General features: G+C 37.7%; 1 protein-coding gene and 1 long non-coding RNA gene across 9 annotated transcripts in view; one reads left to right on the top strand and one right to left on the bottom strand.

Moving 5' to 3' along the window:
- ARMC8 (armadillo repeat containing 8) overlaps positions 1 to 10,665 on the bottom strand; it is a 56,318-nt gene extending 45,653 nt beyond the window's left edge. For 4 of the 8 annotated variants that reach the window (XM_070945195.1, XM_070945197.1, XM_070945201.1 and 1 more), the window contains exons 1-2: positions 10,333 to 10,665; positions 7,800 to 7,876 (exon numbers count right to left, since the gene is read on the bottom strand). In XM_070945195.1, the coding sequence (XP_070801296.1) occupies positions 7,800 to 7,876; positions 10,333 to 10,377 (122 nt within the window). In that variant the 5' untranslated portion in view covers positions 10,378 to 10,665. Of the gene's footprint in view, positions 1 to 3,575; positions 3,645 to 7,799; positions 7,877 to 10,052; positions 10,115 to 10,332 lie in introns of those variants that run through there. The other 4 variants (XM_070945193.1, XM_070945200.1, XM_070945194.1 and 1 more) reach the window with 2 other exon arrangements.
- A 4,720-nt stretch (positions 10,666 to 15,385) lies between these two features.
- LOC139318799 (uncharacterized) lies at positions 15,386 to 20,072 on the top strand. The gene is made up of 3 exons (XR_011600531.1): positions 15,386 to 15,481; positions 18,652 to 18,731; positions 19,943 to 20,072. It is a non-coding gene; the product is annotated as an uncharacterized lncRNA (long non-coding RNA).
- The last annotated feature ends 138 nt before the right edge of the window (positions 20,073 to 20,210 follow it).

The following is a 20,210-nucleotide window of genomic DNA, read 5'->3' as shown; positions in this document are numbered from 1 at the left end:
ACTGCTCGAAATTATAACAGTACTGAAAAAAGTGACATGACCGTTTTTCACACTTACAACAATTGCAGCATCCCCATGGTCATGTGATCAAAATTACTTAACTGGTTCTTATTTATGACAGTTGCAATGACCCAGGGTCATGGGATTACCTTTTACGGCCTTCTGACAAGCAAAGTCAGGAGCCTTGATAGTACAGTGGTTTAGTGCACCCTGTTATTAACACAGCTGCCTGCAATTTCTGCTGGTTCGAATCTCTCCAAGGCTCAAGATTGACTCAGCCTTCCATCCTTTCTAAGGTAGGTGAAATGAGGACCCAGTTTGTGGGGGCAATAAGCTGACTTTGTATAAAATATACAAAAGAATGAAGGCTATTGCTTAACGCATTGTAAGCCGCCCTGAGTCTCCGGAGAAGGGCGGCATATAAATCAAATTAAAAAAAAAAAAGTCAATGGGGAAGCCAGATACCTTTAATAACCATGTTACTAATTTAGCAACTGCAGTGGTTCACTTAACTTACAGAGCCTTGGTGGCGCAGCAGACTAAAGTGCTGTTAAGTAACACCAGCTGCCTGCAATTACTGCAAGTTCAAATCTCACCAGGCTCAAGGTTGACTCAGCCTTCCATCCTTTCGAGGTAGGTAAAATGAGGACCTGGATTGTGGGGGCAATAAACTGACTTTGTATAAAAAAGAACACCGCTTGGGGCTGCCGAAAGCCCTACTAAGCAGGTATATGCAAAAGTATGAAGACTATTGCTTAACGTATTGTAAGCTGCCCTGAGTCTCCAGAGAAGGGTGGCATATAAATCGAACCAATAAATAAATAAATAAATAAATAAATAAATAAATAAATAAATAAATAAATAAATAAATAAATAAATAAATAAATAACCGTGGCAAGAACGTTCGTAAAATGGAGCAAAACTCACTTAACAAATGTCTCACTTAGCAATAGAAAGTTGGACTCAATTATGCTGATAAGTTGAAGATGGTTGTAAGTTGAGGACTACTGGTATTATTATGGAAGTATCAGTTATATTAAATATTAAATATGAAAGGTTTCATAATACTAGATACCGATAGAAGCCAATATCATCAGTGTATAAGCAAATAATGTTAAGAATTCCAGAAAAAAATTAAGAACAAAAGTTAAACGTATTATCTACACTTTCATAATAATGTTACATTGCATGTAACATAACTTAGAAGATGCCCAAACCTCTGATGCTTGGCAACATGACTGCATTTGCTACATCCTGCAGTCAGGTTTTACAAAGGTTTTCTTGAAAACTAGGACTTATTTCCAGTTTTTGGTAAAATCACACCCATAGCAAACCACTGGCTTGATTTGACAACCACAGTGTTCACTTAACAACTCCAGCAGTTACTTAATGCTTATTGGTAAAAAGAGGTCAAATCAGGTCAATCACATGATCAACCCATTTTATGACTGTCATAACATACCACATAATTGATAAACTCCATTAGGGTCAAATGTTGAGGACTACATGTATCTTATGTGTGTTACAGAAACCAAAATAGAAAAGGATTCCATAAAAATTGTGGGTTTCTAGTACAGATGGTCCTTGATTACAATCACTCATTTAGTCACCATCTGAAGTTACAACAGCATTGAAAAAAATGACATGACTGTTTTTCACACTTACGACCATTGAAGTATTCCCATAGTTACATGATCAAAATTCAGGTGTGTGCAACTGGCATGTGTTTGACAGTTGCACTGTCGAGGGGTCTGACAAGCAAAGTCAATAGGGAAAACTGGATTCGCTTAATGATCACATGATTCAACTAACAATTGCAGGGATCTGGTTAACAATTTAGCAAAAAAGGTCGTAAAATGGGGCAAAACTCTCTTAACAATGGTCTTGCTAACAACAGAAATTTTGGGCTCAATTGTGGTCATAAATTGAGAACTACCTGTACTAGAGTATAGCTTTGTAAGTGAAGTCACACATTTTGGACATCTTTAAATGAACTCTTCCTTACATGAAACACGTGTAATACTGTATTTTGTAGATGATACAGGAGTATTATTTTACACAGTGTTCTCAACAACGGTTCTATCAAAACGAATTGTCTCAAAAAGACTTAGAGGGGTCAATGGCAACTGCATATAAGTGCTGATTAGCAATGTCTACCATGTTTGCAAATGAAAACAGATATTATAAAGATAATATACAATAAAGAGTGGGTGTGCTAAGTAATACTGAGCAACAGAAATTATCTCATGTTGTAATTATACCACAGTATGATTACAAAAATGATGGGCATGGCAAGAGAGGAGAGGAGAGGAGAGACTTAATTTGGCCAAATGTTATTAGACACACAAGGAATTTGCCTCCAGTGCAGGAGTTCTCAGTATACATGTAAAACAACAGACTAATAATAATCACAATAATGATGCCAATATTAGAAGGTAGTAGAAAATATGAGAAGGAAAATAGTAATACGGCCATACTATATGTGTAAATATATATAAGACAGTACTGTGGGAATTAGGTGTCCATCAAATGATGGCATGAGGAAAAAACTGTCTCTGTCTCTAATTGTTTTGGCATGCAATGCCCTGTAGCAGTGTCCTGAGGAGTTGAAACAGTTTATGTCCAGGATGTGGGGGGTCTGTAGATTTTCCCAGACCTCCTGACCCATGTAATATAGAGGTCCTCAATGGCAGGCATGCTGGTTGCAATTGTTTTTTCTGCATTTCTAACTATCCACTAAAATCTGTACCTATCCTGTTCGGTTGCTGTACTAAACCAGACAGTTACAGACTCAATTATTCCTCTGTATTATTAACAGCTTCTGGGGCAGTCTGAACTTTCTGAGTTGACACAGGAAGAATATTCTTTATTGTGCCTTTTTAATTATAGTTCTAATGTTAGGTTTCCATTTCAAAATCCTGGGAGATTATACAACCCAAAACTTGAAGACTCTACTGTTGATCCTGTTATCCAATATAGTAAAAGGTAGTAGAGTAGGAATGCTCCTCCTAAATTCCACTAATATCGCTACAGTTTTAAGTGTGTTCAGCTCCAGATTGTTCCGGCTGTACCAAAAGGCCAGTTGTTCAATCTCCTGTTGATATACACTCATCACCATCTCAAATGAAACCAATGACTGTGGTACCATCTGCCAACATCAGTACTTTAAATGAGGGATCCTTTGAGATGCAGTCATTTGTATATAGAGAAAAGAGTAATGGAGAGAGCACACAGCCCTGAGGGGACCTGTGCTAATTGTTTGGGTATTCAATGTGATTTTCCCTAGCCTCACCTGTTGGTTTCTATCTGTCAGAAATCTTATAATCCATCTATAAGTAGGGAGGCACAGCTAGCTGAATCAGTTTAGAGTGAAGAATTTCTGGAATGATAGTAATGAATGCTGAGCTGAAGTCTACAAAGAGGACCCATGTATAGTCCCTGGGGATATAAGATGTTGCAAGATGTAGTGCTGTGCCATATTGACAGTATCATCTGCCTATCTATTTGCACAATAGGCAAACTGCAAGAGGTCTAACAGTGGATCTATGATGATTTTCAGGTGGGCCAGCACTAACCTTTCAAAGGTTTTCATAACTACAGATATCAGAGCATCCGGTCTGCAGTCATCCCAAGGTGGAGGGTTTCTTGGGAACCAGGATGATTGTAGAGCATTCGAAGCAAGAAGGAATATTATTATTATTATTATTATTATTATTATTATTATTTATTTATTTATTTATTTATTTGATTTATATGCTGCCCTTCTCCAGAGACTCAGGGCGGCTTACAATGCGTTAAGCAATCTCTAGTGATTTATTAGAGATGCAGATGAAGCGAGAAGTAGTGGTTCCCAACCTTTTTGGGTCTGTGACTGGTGGCAGCAGCATCGGGGGGGGGGGGGGGGTAGATGGTTGAATGCACACAACCTAATCCTTTGCATGCACAAATAATGCTTCGCAAGCTTGCCCACCACTTGTGCAGCACAGCTCCCAACGAGCCACGGATCAGTAGCTGGTCATGGCCGGAGCCTTGGGGATCCCTTGTCCATAAAATAGATCTCATTCATTTTTTTCTAGGATCACCAGTGGTGGGGCATCCAGAGGGATGGAGATAGATGCAGGAGATTTGGCTATTGTTGGGTGTTTCTGAGATGGGGAGGGTAACAATAGTTAACAGTGATTTCCTCTCAAACCTACAGTAGAGCACATTCAGGTCATCTGCCAGATTCTGAGATTTATAATTCAAATCCCCACATAGCCACAAAACTCAGTGGGTGACCTTGAATTAATAAATAATAAGTACTTGCTCCACCTCCTGGCAACCTAGTAGTTCAAAAGCACGCAAACGTGAATAAATAGGTACTACTTTGGTGGGAAAATAAATGTGTTCCATGCACCTCAACATACAGTTATGCTGGCCACATGAACATGGAAATGTCTTCAGACAACGCTGGCTCCCTCAGGTAAGAAACTCTTCTTTTTTATCTTCACAAGTTTTTGTTTTGAGCCACATATACTGCCTTTAACTTATTGAAAGAATGTTGGGATAAAGCTAAAATATCATTCCCAATATAATTCCATTATTAACTCTTCCTCATGTTAGTTCTCCCCATCTATGTATAACTCATTTGGTTATTATTATTTTAAATAAATCAGGCATAATCAGTCTCTCAAACAAAATATTTTCCAAGTTAGAAAATATAGTGCCTGTTGCCCACTGTATATGTGTGTATATTCAAATACATTCTGAAATGAATTTGGGAAGTGTCATATAATATTCATACCTGTTAAACTCAAAAAATTAGAGATCTATAGCAAATATGTCAGTGCAAGTTATGAAAGTTGAAAGTAGTCTTAAACGTGACTACAACTAGCCCAATACTAATTCCAACAGTTTTATAGGAAAGGATTTTTTTAAAAAAATGATTCCTTTTACCTTAGAAGAATGGCTTCATTTTTTGTACCATAAAAACACTAGACAGAACAACAATATAAATGAAATAGCTGGTTCTTTTGCAATTCAACTATGCCATAAGTATTATGAAATGAAACTCATAGGTTGTCTTCTTTGAAGTAATTGCTTGTTCAGAACTAAAACCTCTTCTACTTTTGTATTACTGAGATTCTTTTTCCCAGAATTCTCTTTGGGAGATAGAAATTCCAAAGTAATAGCCTCATGAGAAATTCTAATATCGTAGATCACTATATCATATATCCATATCCACATCCATGCATACAGACAGACTGTAAAACACAAAATTAGGGTAGGTTACAATCTTCTTATTGTCAGAAATACAAGTTTGGGAATTGGAACATATATCATATGGTTTAGTTAGAAATTCATAGGGTTTTCAACATGAGTCTGTAGTAGGCAATTACTGTCAAAGTATATTGAACTCATTGGTATAATAAGGGACTTCTTGTAGCTATTTCACATACGAGAAGCCAATAATTCTTTAGGAGTAACTAATGGTATTTTTATACAATACTGGAACATCAAGTCAATATCTCATTTCCAGAAAAAAATATATTCATTTTTATCCAAAAAGAGAACCAGCATATTTTCCTCTTCAAAGGAAAATTGATAGAAAATGTGTTAAATACAAACAAAATACCCTATTTATCAACTGCAGCAGAAACCAATCCTAGATATTCTCACATGGCCAATAAATGTTTACATATTTTATATTTACATAGAAATCTATCTACCTGTCTATATTAATCACAAAACGGGGCCAAAGTAAAAATTCTCTTTTAATTGTACTTTTAACTATCGCTTAACCAACACTCCAGAAGATAGGCTCAAGATACAGAAGGATCTTGACAGACTTGAACACTGGGCGCTATCTAACAAAATGAAATTCAGCAGTGAAAAAAGCAAGGTTCTACATTTAGGGAAGAAAAACAAAATGCACAGGTACCGTATATGTGGTACCTTACTCAATAGTAGTATCTGTGAGAGGGATCTTGGAATCTTGGTGGACGACCATTTAGCTATGAGCCAGCAGTGTGCAGCAGCTGCCAAAAAAGCCAACACTGTTCTGGGCTGCATAAACAGAGGGATAGAATCAAGATCACATGAAGTGATCTTGCCTTAATGCCACTTTAAATTGCCTTGGTAAGGCCACACTTGGAATATTGCATTCAGTTTTGGTCGCCACGATGTAAAAAAGATGTTGAGACTCTAGAAAGAGTGCAGAGAAGAGCAACAAAGATGAGTAGGGGAGTGGAGGCTAAAACATATGAAGAACGGTTGCAGGAACTGGGTATATCTAGTTTAATGAAGAGAAGGACTAGGGGAGACATGATAGCAGTGTTCCAATATCTCAGGGATTGCCACAAAGAAGAGGGAGTCAAACTATTCTTCAAAACACCTGAGGGTAGAACAAGAAGCAATGGGTGGAAACCAGGGTGGATAAAAATCAATGATTTTTTTTAAAAAATCAGATTTTTTTTATTTAAATTGGATTTTTTTGATTTTTATCAAATTTATTTTAATAAAAAACTTTTAGGGTAAAAATCTATCATAAGATAGTTTTCTATTTAGGATACATATATAATTTAGTTTATTCAGCATGAAATGGAGCTTAGTTATGTAGCATGAGGCTATATATTCTGCAACACTGGGACTATCGGTGAGTCAACAGTGGGTCAAAGGAGTAGCAGAGATGACAGTTGCTCTTTAAAAATTATGATTTAAATCGAGTTGATTTAAATCAAGCCTTTTTACTAGTGATTTAAATCAACTCAATTTAAATCAAATCCACCCTGGTGGAAACTAATCAAGGAGAGAAGTAATTTAGAACTAAAGAGAAATTTCCTGACAGAAATTTAGAACAATTAATAAGTGGAACAACTTTCCTGCAGAAGTTGTGAATGCTCCAACACTGGAAATTTTTAAGAAGATGTTGGAAGTCCCTTCCAACTCTGTTATTCTATTCTATTCTAAGTTAATTAATCTCGATCTGTATCTTCCAATTTTTTTCTCTCTCAGGTACAATACAAAAGCACACTGGAACATGTTTTTTACCCTTGCTGTCTTTATTTGTCCTATTCAGAATTAATGCTTGTTCAACCTTACCAAAACAATGACACAGACCAATTCAGAAATACATATTAGATTAAATGAACTGGCTGAGGTCAGATGGTAGGACATATTGGAACTGCTTGAACCAAAATCAAGCCATACTTTCTGAAATTCATTTATGTAACCACTGTTATGATTATCATGACATTAGAATCTACACATAATGTACTGTGGTTAAACAGAAACTTCCAACAATATTCTTATAACCACAGATGAATTTTATTGTAATCATGTTGAATTATGGTTTTAATACACCTGAATTCTAATAATTTATATATCAGATACTCATTTTTCAAGTGTTAAGACAAAATATATGCATAATTGTATATTCATGATTCAATTTATATTACTTTTAGTTTAAATTTGTAATATCTAGCAATAGTATCTTAATTTGTATCTTTCAAAACACTGGGGAATTCTCATCAGATGCAAAGGTGAATACTCTGCAGGCAGGAAAAATACATTACTATCAGATGTATAGAATGGCGGACAAGATTTAGGCATGATTTAGAAATCAAACCAAAAATACTGAAACTGCCAGGCAGGGAAAGAAAGATTTATACTATGTTAATACATTAACAAAGAATAACTGAGCGTATTTCATTAGTAATGCCTCAAATACATAGTTTTTGTTGAAGTATAAAAAGCAAGTAATTTTTCAAACAAAGTTAAGAATTTAAAGACACGATAACAAAAAAGTTTGTACTACTTACATGACACCCTGAAGTACTTTTTGAGGATCAGGATCAAATAATCTGTCAACATAATGGCGACTACTTGCTGTAACTTCCTGTAAGCAAAGACATTTGAGGTCTATCAGCGATATACATTTTTACAATTTCAAGAAAGCAAGACTATAAAGCAATAATATTTATTTGTAACAGCGCATTATAGTGAACTACCTAAAGGTGACAAGGTCATGAATGACTGAAAGTAAAGCTTCCTGATCCAGAAAGAACATATATGGTATTCAATATATAATTGTGCAAAGGCCATCTTGGCTACAGCCGCTACCTGCTATTCAACCAGGACTCCTGAGTCTAGGAGGACTCCAAGTTGTAGATCACCTGGTGATATATCTCATCCAGAATAAAAAAACGAACAAACATCTATCTCTGGACTCAATCAGCTTCCAAATCAATAGCCACTCTGTTTGGGTAGAATTTAGTCTGCTAATTTATAATTTTCCAATTAGTAATTCTATTTCTCCAACACAGGACCAGATTCTTCTGCCAGTTTTTTCCTTTGCCTGATAAAAATATGTTTTTATATATAAATGCACCTACTCCCAAAACCAAGTGATTATGGGGAGCTGTTGAACATATTATGCTATATCAGTCAAGTGTATCATCCACTACATTACAATATTATTCAACTGCTGGCGTTATAGATTTGAAGAGCCTTGGTAGTACAGTGGTCTAAGGCACCCTGTTATTAAGCTGGTTATTAAGACCAGCTGCCTGCAATTACTGCAGGTTTGAATCTCGCCAAGGCTCAAGGTTGACTCAGCCTTCCATCCTTTCTAAGGTAGGTAAATTGAGGACCCAGTTGTGGGGGCAATAAGCTGACTTTGTATAAATATACAAAAGGATGAAGGCTATTGCTGAGCACATTGTAAGCCGCCCTGAGTCTCCGGAGAAGGGCGGCATATAAATCAAATTAAACAAGAAAAAAGAAGAAGTAATTTTTCAATAATAAAGCTAGCATTTTAGCACTTAATGTTATTATTTAGGGATTTAAGACAGCTTCTTATAGGGATGTTGTCAAATCCATATCCTACAAGATAAATCAAACTTTAATCATTCTGCTTGTATAGGTAGAAATATAAAAATGCAAATGATATGATTTAAATAATGATTTCAATATGGATAGTATACTATTGTTTCATGGATGATCAAGAAGAACAAAACCCATTTCTGATATCAGTTCATTAAATGAAGCTCTCCTTAGAATTCCAAATTTAGAAACTTGCCTACAAATTTTTAACACAAAAAACAATTCTACAATTCTACACACACATATACACACAAAACACTGGTTTGCTGCAGAAATATTGTCCATAGTACAAACTTTTTTTTTCTTTCTTCAATGGGTGTTAGATGTAAAAATATACAGACGCAATACTTCCATACCTCCTATAGCCCTTCCAAACTATTGGAACATATCCAACTTACAAGATAATAGATTTTGCAAAGACAGAATCCCAACAAAATCATGTTTAAAAGAACACATTCCTTAAATGTTCTTTACACAGATACAGTCATATTTATAAGTGATACCGAAGTAGCTATAACAGCATAATCATCTCCTCCCCACCCAACCTACAGCCTACAGAAAGTGGAAATCCAACAATAACACATGCAAATAGACTGGCTAGACAACTTATGTGACTACTTGTTTCAGAGTGGAATATACTTTTTAGTGCCTATACTGTCTCTTTCTCTCTCCCCATATTAAAAACCTGACTCAATGCAATTTCACTAACCTGCTATAAAAAAAGAACTGTACAATTGACAGCTGAGCAAAATAGGAAACTACAGCAGGTGGAACTTGCAACTGTTAACTTTTTTTTCTAAATGTCTATTAAAGGAAAAGAAATCTGCTTTCCAGAATGCCCTCTAATTGTGTTCAGATTCAACATTAGGAAATAAATCAGGCATTTAAAAAATTTAATGTAAAACTAAATCCATTACTTATACGCGTTTTTGCTACTCTAATAAAAATAGTCCGAACTTCTATGGAGAAATTCTATGGCATATTTTTTTTTTAGTGCATGAAACTAATAGAGGACAAACGCAACAGAAAAATTCCCTCCAAATCTATGGATACAAGACGAGAGCTACTGCTCTTATCCCCGTGACATCTTAATGCAGAAAAGAATGCAGCAGGGGTTAATTTTATTTTATTTCCTCCAGAGGAAAAAAAAACCCAGCAGTTGGACATCCCCCAAATCTCCCCAAGCCCACCTCAAAGCGAAAAGAAGCAGCCAAGGCTCTCCTACTCCTATCGTAGCTGCAAGGAGGAAAAAAACAAGACAAGCTTCCAGGAGGGCGGGACTCGCTATGAACAACCTAAGAAAGGTAGTAGTCCTTCACTCGCCCAGCCGGACACAAGAGGACCAAGCCCGCTTCCCCCAGCTCAGTTAAGAGAGAAAAAAGACCGCCAAACGGAAGCCCTAATGCGACTTCCTTCACCAGGAAGCAGAAGCGCCAGCCTTTGCCGTTGCTGGTCCGGGCCTGCACTTACCGACAGGATACTCATGCGGAGTGGCGTCTCCAGTACACACGCCATCTTGACGCACGCCAACGGCACCAGCCGTTCAACCCCACGCAAGAGCTGGTGCCAGGACCGCTGCGATGACTGTTAGTGCTGTTCTTGCTGCTGCAGCCTCTTCCAAGCGCACCCACATCGCCGGGGGAGATACAAGGAAGGAAGGAAGGAAGGAAGGAAGGAAGGAAGGAACTACATCCCGTCAGTTGAAATAGCGAATGGGAAGGAGGAAAAAAAAAAACACAGTTTCTCCGGCGGCGAGCAACACGCATGCGTGGCGAGGACTTGTTGAAGGGAGGGAGGGATTATTTCCGGAAGTAGGTAATTTACTCCCACCTGTTTATAGAACATCAGAATGAAAAGAAACGTGAAACGGGATGCGCCAACTCGACTTTCGGATGTTTGGGCGTTGAGCCAATGAAGGGGGGGCGGCGTGCGCATGCGTAACGGTAAAACCACCTGTCAGAATTTGTCCTTGGCAAAGTGAACGGGAGAAACAGATAAGGAATTCGAGTGCTTAGTGTTGTTACGCCATCTATTGACAATTATGTTTTAGAGGCATAACTCTTCTAACGCGAATGAGGAAAAATTGCACATCACGGATGTGTAATTATGTTAAAGTATTTAGAAACAAAGTTTAGCATTGCAGTGGGATGGAACACAGGAATAGAAGGCTGAAAGTATCAAACCCCATTTTCTAAATATGTGCTCAAAACAGCAGTAAGAGAATGCCCCACAATGGCAGTGGTTGTTCAATACACTACACTAGAAACCTTTACAAATTAAGGGCTTTCTACAGCGCTCTACTCTCATCCTAATCAGAAAACTATACCACCATAAAATGTGCTGTTATTAGCCCTTCAATGTTGATAGATCAAGGAAACAGACTCCAGAAGATGACTAGAACAATATTTTATTGAGTTTGTCTGTTGTAACAGAATTGTGCAAGTCTGGCTGCATTTTTCCTTTTCTCCCTCTTATACCTAGAGAGGCAGGAAGGAGTAAGTCTCTTGACATCCTGTTTCTTAACATTTTTTGTATATGTTATAATTGTCTATAAATAGATTCTTCAAAATAATATTTGTGGCTCCCTATAGTTGCCCCATGTGCTGATCTCTGGCTTGTGATAAATGGTGGTGCTCTGATGTGTTGTTTGCAGGACACGTTTAAACAATTGTTTTATTTTCCAAAGCTGTGAGGCTATACTAGTGTGCTGTATCCAAATGTCTTGGGAGCAAGAATACAAAATTACAAAAGTATTAATTTATTATAGCTTCCCACTCCCACAATCTGATTAGCTTACAAATACAAAACAATAAAAACAGTTTAAAACATACAAGCCCACAAGCAGTTCAGACTAAAACAATAAACAGTAACAAATTAAACCAAATAAAGGCCATACAAATATATCAACTGAAGGTCTGAGAGCAAAGCCAGTTTTCAACTACTTTTTAGAATCCTAGGAATGTCCATATCTCTGGGGATGCTGTTCCAGAGGGACCATGATAGAGAAGACACACTTTACTTACTTATTTAGAGTATGTACTTGCAGTGTATGTATGTGTGTGCCAAACTGGAGGCCCGCAGGCCGGATGCATCACGTGCCGGCCACACCCACCTCAATTCCGCGAAAGGAAAAAACATGATATGTCACGTGACAGGAATGTGACACCACGAGTTTGACATCCGTGATCTAGGATATCTAAACATTGACATGCAACATTATTTATATGAGAAAAAATCAGCTACTGGACCAGTATATGCCCTCAGCTTACAGTCAGTCACAATGTGATCTATAGTTTAACGGACTCCATAGTCACGCTGAGAGGAGGATGCCCCATTTATACAGTGAGTTCAGACAGATGCTGTGTGAGGTACAAATCCTATTCAGGATTGTCCATTGCTGGTATTCATTGCTGTCAAATACATGGCAACAAAAGTCCCATAGGATGACAATATTTAATAGAAGAAATCTAGAATATACCCACTCTAGGTATATTCTTTGATGGAATGTACCAACAGACAACAGTTGGAAAGAGGTAGGCTGTCGGGTATCTATGCCATAAAAGCCTTATAGGTAATGACCAACACCTTGAATTGCACCTGAAATCTATCTAACAACTAAGTTACAGCTCAGTGGTGTCACATGAGTATACTGAGAGGTACTCGTTACCAATTGTGCAACTGCATTTTGTACCAGCTGTAACTTCTGGATGGCCTTCAAGCCCCATGTAGACCACATTGCAGTGATCCAATCGTAAGGTGATCAGAATCTGAGAAACTGTCTGAAGGGCTTCCTGGTCCAGAAAAGGATGCAACAAAATTATTATGTAAAGTCCTTCTTGATCACAGCTGACACTTGCTCTTTGAAAACCACCACAGCCACTCAGCTTGGAAAGGATTGAGCTGAAGTCTGTTCTCCCCCATCCAGACCTGAACAGTCACTGATTAATATCACAGCCTGGGTATGGGCTATAAAGACTGATATCATTAATATGCTGATGATACCAAAACCCTTAGCCATCAGTTTCATATAGATATTAAACTGGAAAGGGGAGTGTCAACTCCTGACACACCCCACAAACAAGGGACCACAAGCACAACTTCTCCCCTCCCCTATCAACATCAATTGAAATCAAATGCTGAGGAAGGAAGTGAAACAGTACAACACAGTGGCTTCCACTCCCAACCGAAGAATATTCTCCCAACCGAAGAATATTGTGGTGTATGGTATCAAAAGCCAGTGAGAAATGAAGGAATACCAGAATGATTGCATCACCTCCATCCAAACTCTTATATAGACTGTTGATCAAAGACAGTTTGAACATGTGAACATTAATAGGGGTAATTGCTTTATAACTGATAAGGAAACAAGATAACTCTAGGGGGCAGAGTGGTATCCTTCAAGGTATGAAAATATTATACACATATCCCTTGAAAGGCTACACAGTAGCCTTAATATATGAGTTCTGCCAAGGCTCTGATTCTTATTCTGACAAGCTACGTTAATCCTATACTTTGCTCCAGATAAAGAGATATAGAAATACAGCAGTGTGTATGCTTGGATTTACTGCCTCTTCTCAAGACATGATCTCTACAATCAGTTAAACACTAAGAGGCACAATGTGACACAATAAAGAAAATTTCATTCCTACAGATGGTAAGTAAGTGATATATAAAAGGACATACTGTATATGAGATACTATATTTCTCCATATGGAAGTCGGTAACTCCCCTGTTCTGGAAAGGAACTGTTTATGTCTGGTTGTGAATGCCCAGTTACAGGATTATCTTAAAAATGGAAACTGTGTACTAACTTAAAGATAAAGCCATCTGGGAAGCCTTTGGGGGGGAAATGGTTTTTAACCTACAAGTTCAAATTGAAAAATTGATTAAATAACAAGAGTTTTAAATATTCAGGCAACTGTAGCCAAATCAATCTCACAACTGGATGGATTGGAATCTAAATTGCTGTTGGCTGATTTAAAGGAGAAGGAATTGAAGTTTGGAAACTGCTTCTCATTGGCGAAGGAGATACTAATTCTACAGATCTGGAGAACAGAATCAACAAGTGATGAACTGGACTCTCTTAAGATTGATGGTTATTGGGGAATGTATTTGTTTTATTTATTTATTTATTTATTTATTTATTTATTTATTTATTTATTTATTTATTTTTTATTTTTAAAATTTATATGCTACCCCTCTCCAGATATATGTATCTGGAAAACAATTTGTACTGGATTTTTTTTGGGAAAACGGGTTGACAACAGAAATCCCACATTAGCCCAACTGTTGTCATTCTGTCCATATCCCTAAAGAGCTGGATACAAAAGATGAAGGATAGCAAACAGGAGGAACCAACCAATCACTATCATTTGCTGGACATGCAGAATCGGGACAGCACTATTCAATAGTGAGAAAGAGGCAATAGAAGCAGAATAATCTATTATTCTGTAGATTCAAAGAATAGTAAATTCAAAGATGTGTGAATAGCACTTTCATTTAGCAGTGAAAGGTCCTCAGTTAATAGAAAATAGTGGATGAAACGGAAGAGTTCCTGAGTTACATTTTTTTCTCCGACATAGTTTCTTTGCTTCTAACAGTCGAAGGAAACCGTGACATGGTCTTATGGTGGTTTTAAATTTTGGGGCTGTTAAATACCTGTACCTCAAAATCCTTCTGAATAATTGGATTCATCCTAGCAATTTACTTGAGAGCTTTTGATAAAACTAGCCGGACATGTTATAAGGGAATCTCCAAAAGACAGCCTGGATGTATTACATGGACCAGTCCAAATTTTATTTTTGCATATACTATTATTCACATTCTTTATTCAACTTAGTGTATAGCTTTGTTGAATGGAATAAAGAACTAGGAGCCAACTTCAGCCTGTGGGGATGAAGCTGATGAATGCACAACATGGGTGCGGTAGAAGTAACTATGAGCCAAAGAGAGTGAGACATAAGGACTTTGTAAGGGAAGAGCCCTGGAGCTTTGGAATCAGAGACAGGAAACTGCAGCTGGCATTTCAGAAATGCCAGACCTAAGGGTTCCATAATCTTGGCTCAATGCACCACAATCATGTGGTTTAAAAGTGGAGAATAAAGACATTATTTTCTTTTTCCTTTCTGGTTTCTTAATCTTTCAAGAACGTTTAATATTTTCCACTGCAAAATAGCAAGGCCAAAGATGAGATCAACGTTTCTGTTAATGTCGAGGGCGTTGGTCTTTTGTTTTAAAACCACCTCCTCAAACCGAACTTCACAAGAATTCCCTGCCTAAATCCCAGGACCCTCAGAGGCGATTGTCTGTGGCTGTTCCCAGGCAGGACAAGCAAAGATCAGACTTGGGCTTCTGTTGACGGGACGCAGAAAAACAATCTCAGGCGGGAGCCGCGGGGGCTGGCGCTCAAATGAGTCTCGGCCCTCTTGGCAGAGAAATACCACCGCCTCCTCTCCTCCCCTCCCCATTTCCACTGAAGTGCGCTCTGTGGGCGCCCCTTTCGTAGTGCGGAAGGGACGGGAAAAGAAGCCGAGCCTCTCGCGGCCAGAGGGTGGAGGAAGGAGGAGGGTCGAAGCTGAAGAGAGCCTTAGAATGGGCGAGGGAATCGCCTCGGCGGCGGGTAGGTGCGAAAGCTCCTGCCACGGCTATCTCTAGTACCAGCGTCCCCTGTTGGGTAGTAATTGTTGCTCTCAAATATCAGGAGGAAAGTGGCGCCCAAAAAGCCAACTCTCCTTTCTTGTCCGGAATCTGGCTAGAACTGTGCTGGGTTTGCGTTGGATCGGATTGGCGTTGGCGGGCGGGCGGGCGGACGGGCGGCCCGGAGCGCGGAGAAAGCTGGAAGGGAAAAGAGGGAGCGGCCGGGGACGAAAAAATAGAGACAGTTCGGAGATTTCCAGCATTTCGAGTAGCTCTTGGGAAAACTGGAGACATACGACCTCAGCTGAACGGGTGACAGTAGAGGGTCAGGAAGAGAACAGATAAGTACTTTTAACTTGCAGAGAAGGGGTAAGGGAAAAGAAATTGACTAGTCCCACGCCCGAACGATTTCTGAGCTCTGGAAATCGTTTTCGACGTCAGTCGCAATTTCAATAGAGCGTTGTGTAGGTAATCGCTGCAGTCGCCAAAGTTACGAAATGGGCAAATCCTGTTCGGAAAGGTAGGCAAAAGTGGAGTGCCAACCTCCGGAGAGAAAAAAGAAAGAACAGAAGCCCACATTGCTGCTACTGGGCTATTTTGAACAAACTGTCCCTGTGATTTGAATACAGTAAATGATGCAAATCCTCTGGTCAGAACCAGTTGAATTGTTTTGCTGGAATAGTTGGTTTCCAGGCCTTTTTACTTTTCACTGTTACTTGGTTGTCAGGCCTCGGGTGCTATTATGTACTTTGTGTAAGGAACCTGAGTGACATAGAGAAGTGCTAGGTGCTGTGCAGGATACAATACAGAAGTGTGTGTGTGTTGGGTGGAGAGATCACAGAGACAAGGACAGTCAAATGCAGTGAATATAATATTATAGGATCATGTAGATGTTAGCTGCTTCTGCTAGAATTCTTCTAGATAGCTTTGCTGAATCCAGGTGTTACTTAAAGACAAAATACAAGGAATCATTTTGATCTCCCTAGTTGACAATTCTGTTTGGGCAGTGCTGCAGGCAAAGGATCTGTTATCCAAGAAGTTTGGAAGTGTGGTACCAATGGTTATCCAAGATCCCTTTGACATAATTCCCAGAAATGTAGGATGTCAGAACCCAGCTAATGTTGTTTGTAACTCGGGGTTTATAATGTAGTATAAACCAGCCAATTCAGTAATAAGCAGCTCTTAGCTAGATATATTTGATCACAGCCATAGAGAATCTGTGCTAGCTTTTGCTGTTGTTGTTATATACCATTTCCCTTCATTTTGGATGGAAATCTCTAGTCATCTCAGCTTCATTTTTAGGCCAATGAATCACAATGCAGTTGAAACAATCTGCTGATCCTTGCTAGACTTTAGGAAACATTGCCCTAGAGAACTTACTGAAAAGTTAAAGTCAAGGTTTTAAGGCAAGATTTAGAACAGAAGGAGATTCTATATGGTCATATTAACTAGTCCTTCATAACTATAACATAAAAGAAGGTCAACTACGTTGTCCTTTCACTTACAGAAAGAAGAAAGTGTCAGAACCCTGAAAATGGTTTCATGGCTATGATAGCACTTTTAGAGGTAGGGATCCAAGGTTCAGGGAGAAAGAGAAAATGAATGAAATTGCAGATGATTCATCTGTGAGCACAGTCGTCCTATCCGTCTCCAGAAAATGAGTACAAGGAGAAAATAGCAGCTGCAAATTTGCTTGCTGTACCCAAACAGCAGAGCTCAGTGTTCCCTTTGCTGCTTTTCAGTATCTGGTGGCATTGTAGAGACAGGATATGTTACTATTTATTGTTTGTGTTTAATCAAGTCGCCTTACCAGCAACAGCTGCTGATCGGCTGCTTTTCTTTCAAAATAAACATGATGACATTAAGGTTGCTTTTCTAAAAATGTGTGCAACTACTACTTAACATAGATTATTCGAATGGGTAAGAATACATCTTATGCATGAATAGTGAGAAATGAGATAAAAAAGGACCTAATGCATGAAGTCTATCGGATAAAGGTAATCTAAATTCTAAAAATATGTTAGAACACTGTAAGCACATACTTTTATGGCACAGTAAATCAGATCTGGATCTTGGAGAGAAAGTTCAAGTTGTACAGCTATTTAGATTCTTGGCCAAGCTATTTATTAACTTTAAGTTCTTTATCTGTAAAAAGAAAAAAGTTTACATAACCAGATTCTTGGAAATAAATTAGAATAAAATCTATAAATTAAAATTTAAGATTAACATTCCTCTATTATTAGAATAATGTGTTTAATTGGCAGGCTAGAAACCAGAATACTATGAGTTCAAGTTCTGACTTATCATGAAAGCCAGCTGTATGACTTCAGGCCAGTCACTCTCTCTCACCTCACCTCACCTTACAGGGTTGTTGTGTGGAAATTCGAAGGAGGAACTTGACTTGCTTTATAAAATACTTGTAAAAATAATAAAGGCAGAATATTAATAAAACAAATAAATAATCTTAATGCTTGAATCTTATAAAATTAATAGGAGTATGAACTTTACCTTAAATTAGTAAGTAATAGGCATGGTAAGATGTCGTTCTGATGCTGAAGATTTTTAGATCAATAAAGTATATGTTCAATAATGTATTATGATGGCTCATTTATTTAAAATCATAATTGCACAATACAGTATACCTTGCCTTATAAAGGCTATCAGCCTCTCTCAACTGGGGCTCCACAAAACTCTAAGGTTCTGCAAGAGGTTTCTGAGAAAGGTCTTTATTAAAACAAATCAACATCAGTTTTTGAACTTTGCAGGCCATGCAATGCCAGTGTTTGCAGCGGTGTGAATTTTTACATGCTTCAAGTCAGTTACTGGCCTGTCAGTTTGCTGTTGTTGTATAAAATATGGATTGTATAAATTAGAAGTGAATTATGGTGTGAAATTTTTGTGATTTTTTATTCACAGGTTCCTTGAAATCTGAAAATTATTTCAAGGGATCCTTTAAGGTAAAAACTTTGACGAAGACTGCTCTAAGCAGTTATCAGCGAAAGTCCTTATGATAGTGGCTTTTATGAAAGCAGGTTTAAAGTAAAAGTGTTGTATGTACACTTCTTCACTGAGTGAGAGATTATCAGCAGATAAATATACCTCACTGATAATCTTGAGCATTTACTGCTACTACAATGTTATTACCTTCTGCAGTTTTCAAACTGAGATGTGATCTGAAATATTACTAGTATTCCCATCTGTAAAACAGCCCGATAGCTTGATGAAATTGCTGGGTAAGTTTTTCTGGCAATATTTTTTATCAGTATACTGTGGATTAAAGTTGATATTTGCATTAGTCAGTGCAGCCTAGGGAAAAAGCTAAATTAAATGATTTATTCTAATGTCATCTATGAAAATATGAAATCCAGTATAGCATTTAGAAGTGTAATCTGATATTCTAGAGAGAAAAGAATTATAGAATTACAGATATTCTGGGCAGTTGTAGGACATCTGTTTCCTGTCTTGGCTGTCTGTATATATGCTTAAATAAATGTGTAAGTCCTATGGGAAGTGTCTGGTGCCTCAAATGAGATACTTCCCTCTCCCCAAAACCTCACCCCTTATTTTTATCTTTCTACAGTGAAACTTGGGGAACAATTGTTCTCTATTTGCAGACAAAAGGCAGTTATAGTTTCTATGTACAGAAGGAAGCTGAAATGATAGCTTCTTTTGTTGCTTTCTAGGCAGAAAGGGACTATACCTTTGGGTATAAGGTGAGTGGAGCAGTCTGCCTTCTCTGCTCAGAAGAGCTCAGAGGCCATTTCAGCCTCCATCTTAAAAAGGTGAGGAGTAGCAAGACATTAATCTCTCTACCCCTTGAATCATTGAGGCAGCAGGTTGTCTGTAGATGTTGGTAGTAATAGTGGTCATGACTGGGAAATGAAATCTGGATCTTAGACAAGAGTAATTTTCATGTCTTCATTTAGTGAACAAACTAAAATTAATTCAACTCTTATGTGCTTAATAGCAATAGCCATTAGCTATTGAACTAATTTAAGTATATTTGATTAATTTGTTTTATCTACTATTTATTTTATTTGTAACCCACATGGTTTAATGGTTATTATCTGTTGCCTTTGCATAAGTTATCTGATTGGAGAGCAGATAGCATTAGCAAGTAGTTTTCAATTTGTATTAAAAAGAAAATATATTTTTTTGAATATTTTTTCCATATACTTAGTACATGGAAGATTTCTTAAACATGTATTTCTCCCATTAATGATATAAATTGATAGCATTATCTTGGCAGTAGATAAGGGTCAACAGAATTCAAGCGGGGTTGGATTTGATATATTTGTGCCTAGGTAGAGATTCTAGGCTAATTCCTATGTTGACTCTGTCCCCAGGTTCTGTTACTCCTTCTCCTGCAATGCTTATCTAAAGTTAGTAGCAGTATCTAAAGTTAGGCTTGAAATCTGTTTACTAACAACATTTGTTATTGCAGGCATCTTCCACACCAATGAAGAAGGTGGATCATTTGACCACATTACATGCTTTTATTTTCTCCATGAAATCTGAAGTTCAGAGGAAGTTTGCACAAAATATTCAAGATAAAGTTTTTTCCTAACTTTCTCAACAAGTGGATTAACATTTTTCATTTTTACTTCTAACATTGCTATTGAGAGAAGAGAACAATTGTTCATCACTACCACATTTTTAGTCTGGGAATATTTACTATTATCTAAAAGACAATTATACATTATGCTGGTCAT

The sequence above is a fragment of the Pituophis catenifer genome, unplaced genomic scaffold, assembly GCF_029215685.1.
Source record: "Pituophis catenifer annectens isolate HBS135680 unplaced genomic scaffold, rPitCat1.0.hap2 SCAF_6, whole genome shotgun sequence".
In the NCBI taxonomy this organism is placed as follows: Eukaryota; Metazoa; Chordata; class Lepidosauria; order Squamata; family Colubridae; genus Pituophis; species Pituophis catenifer.
Note: the sequence above shows the minus strand (reverse complement) of the source record. Positions and strands in the feature narration are given on the sequence as shown.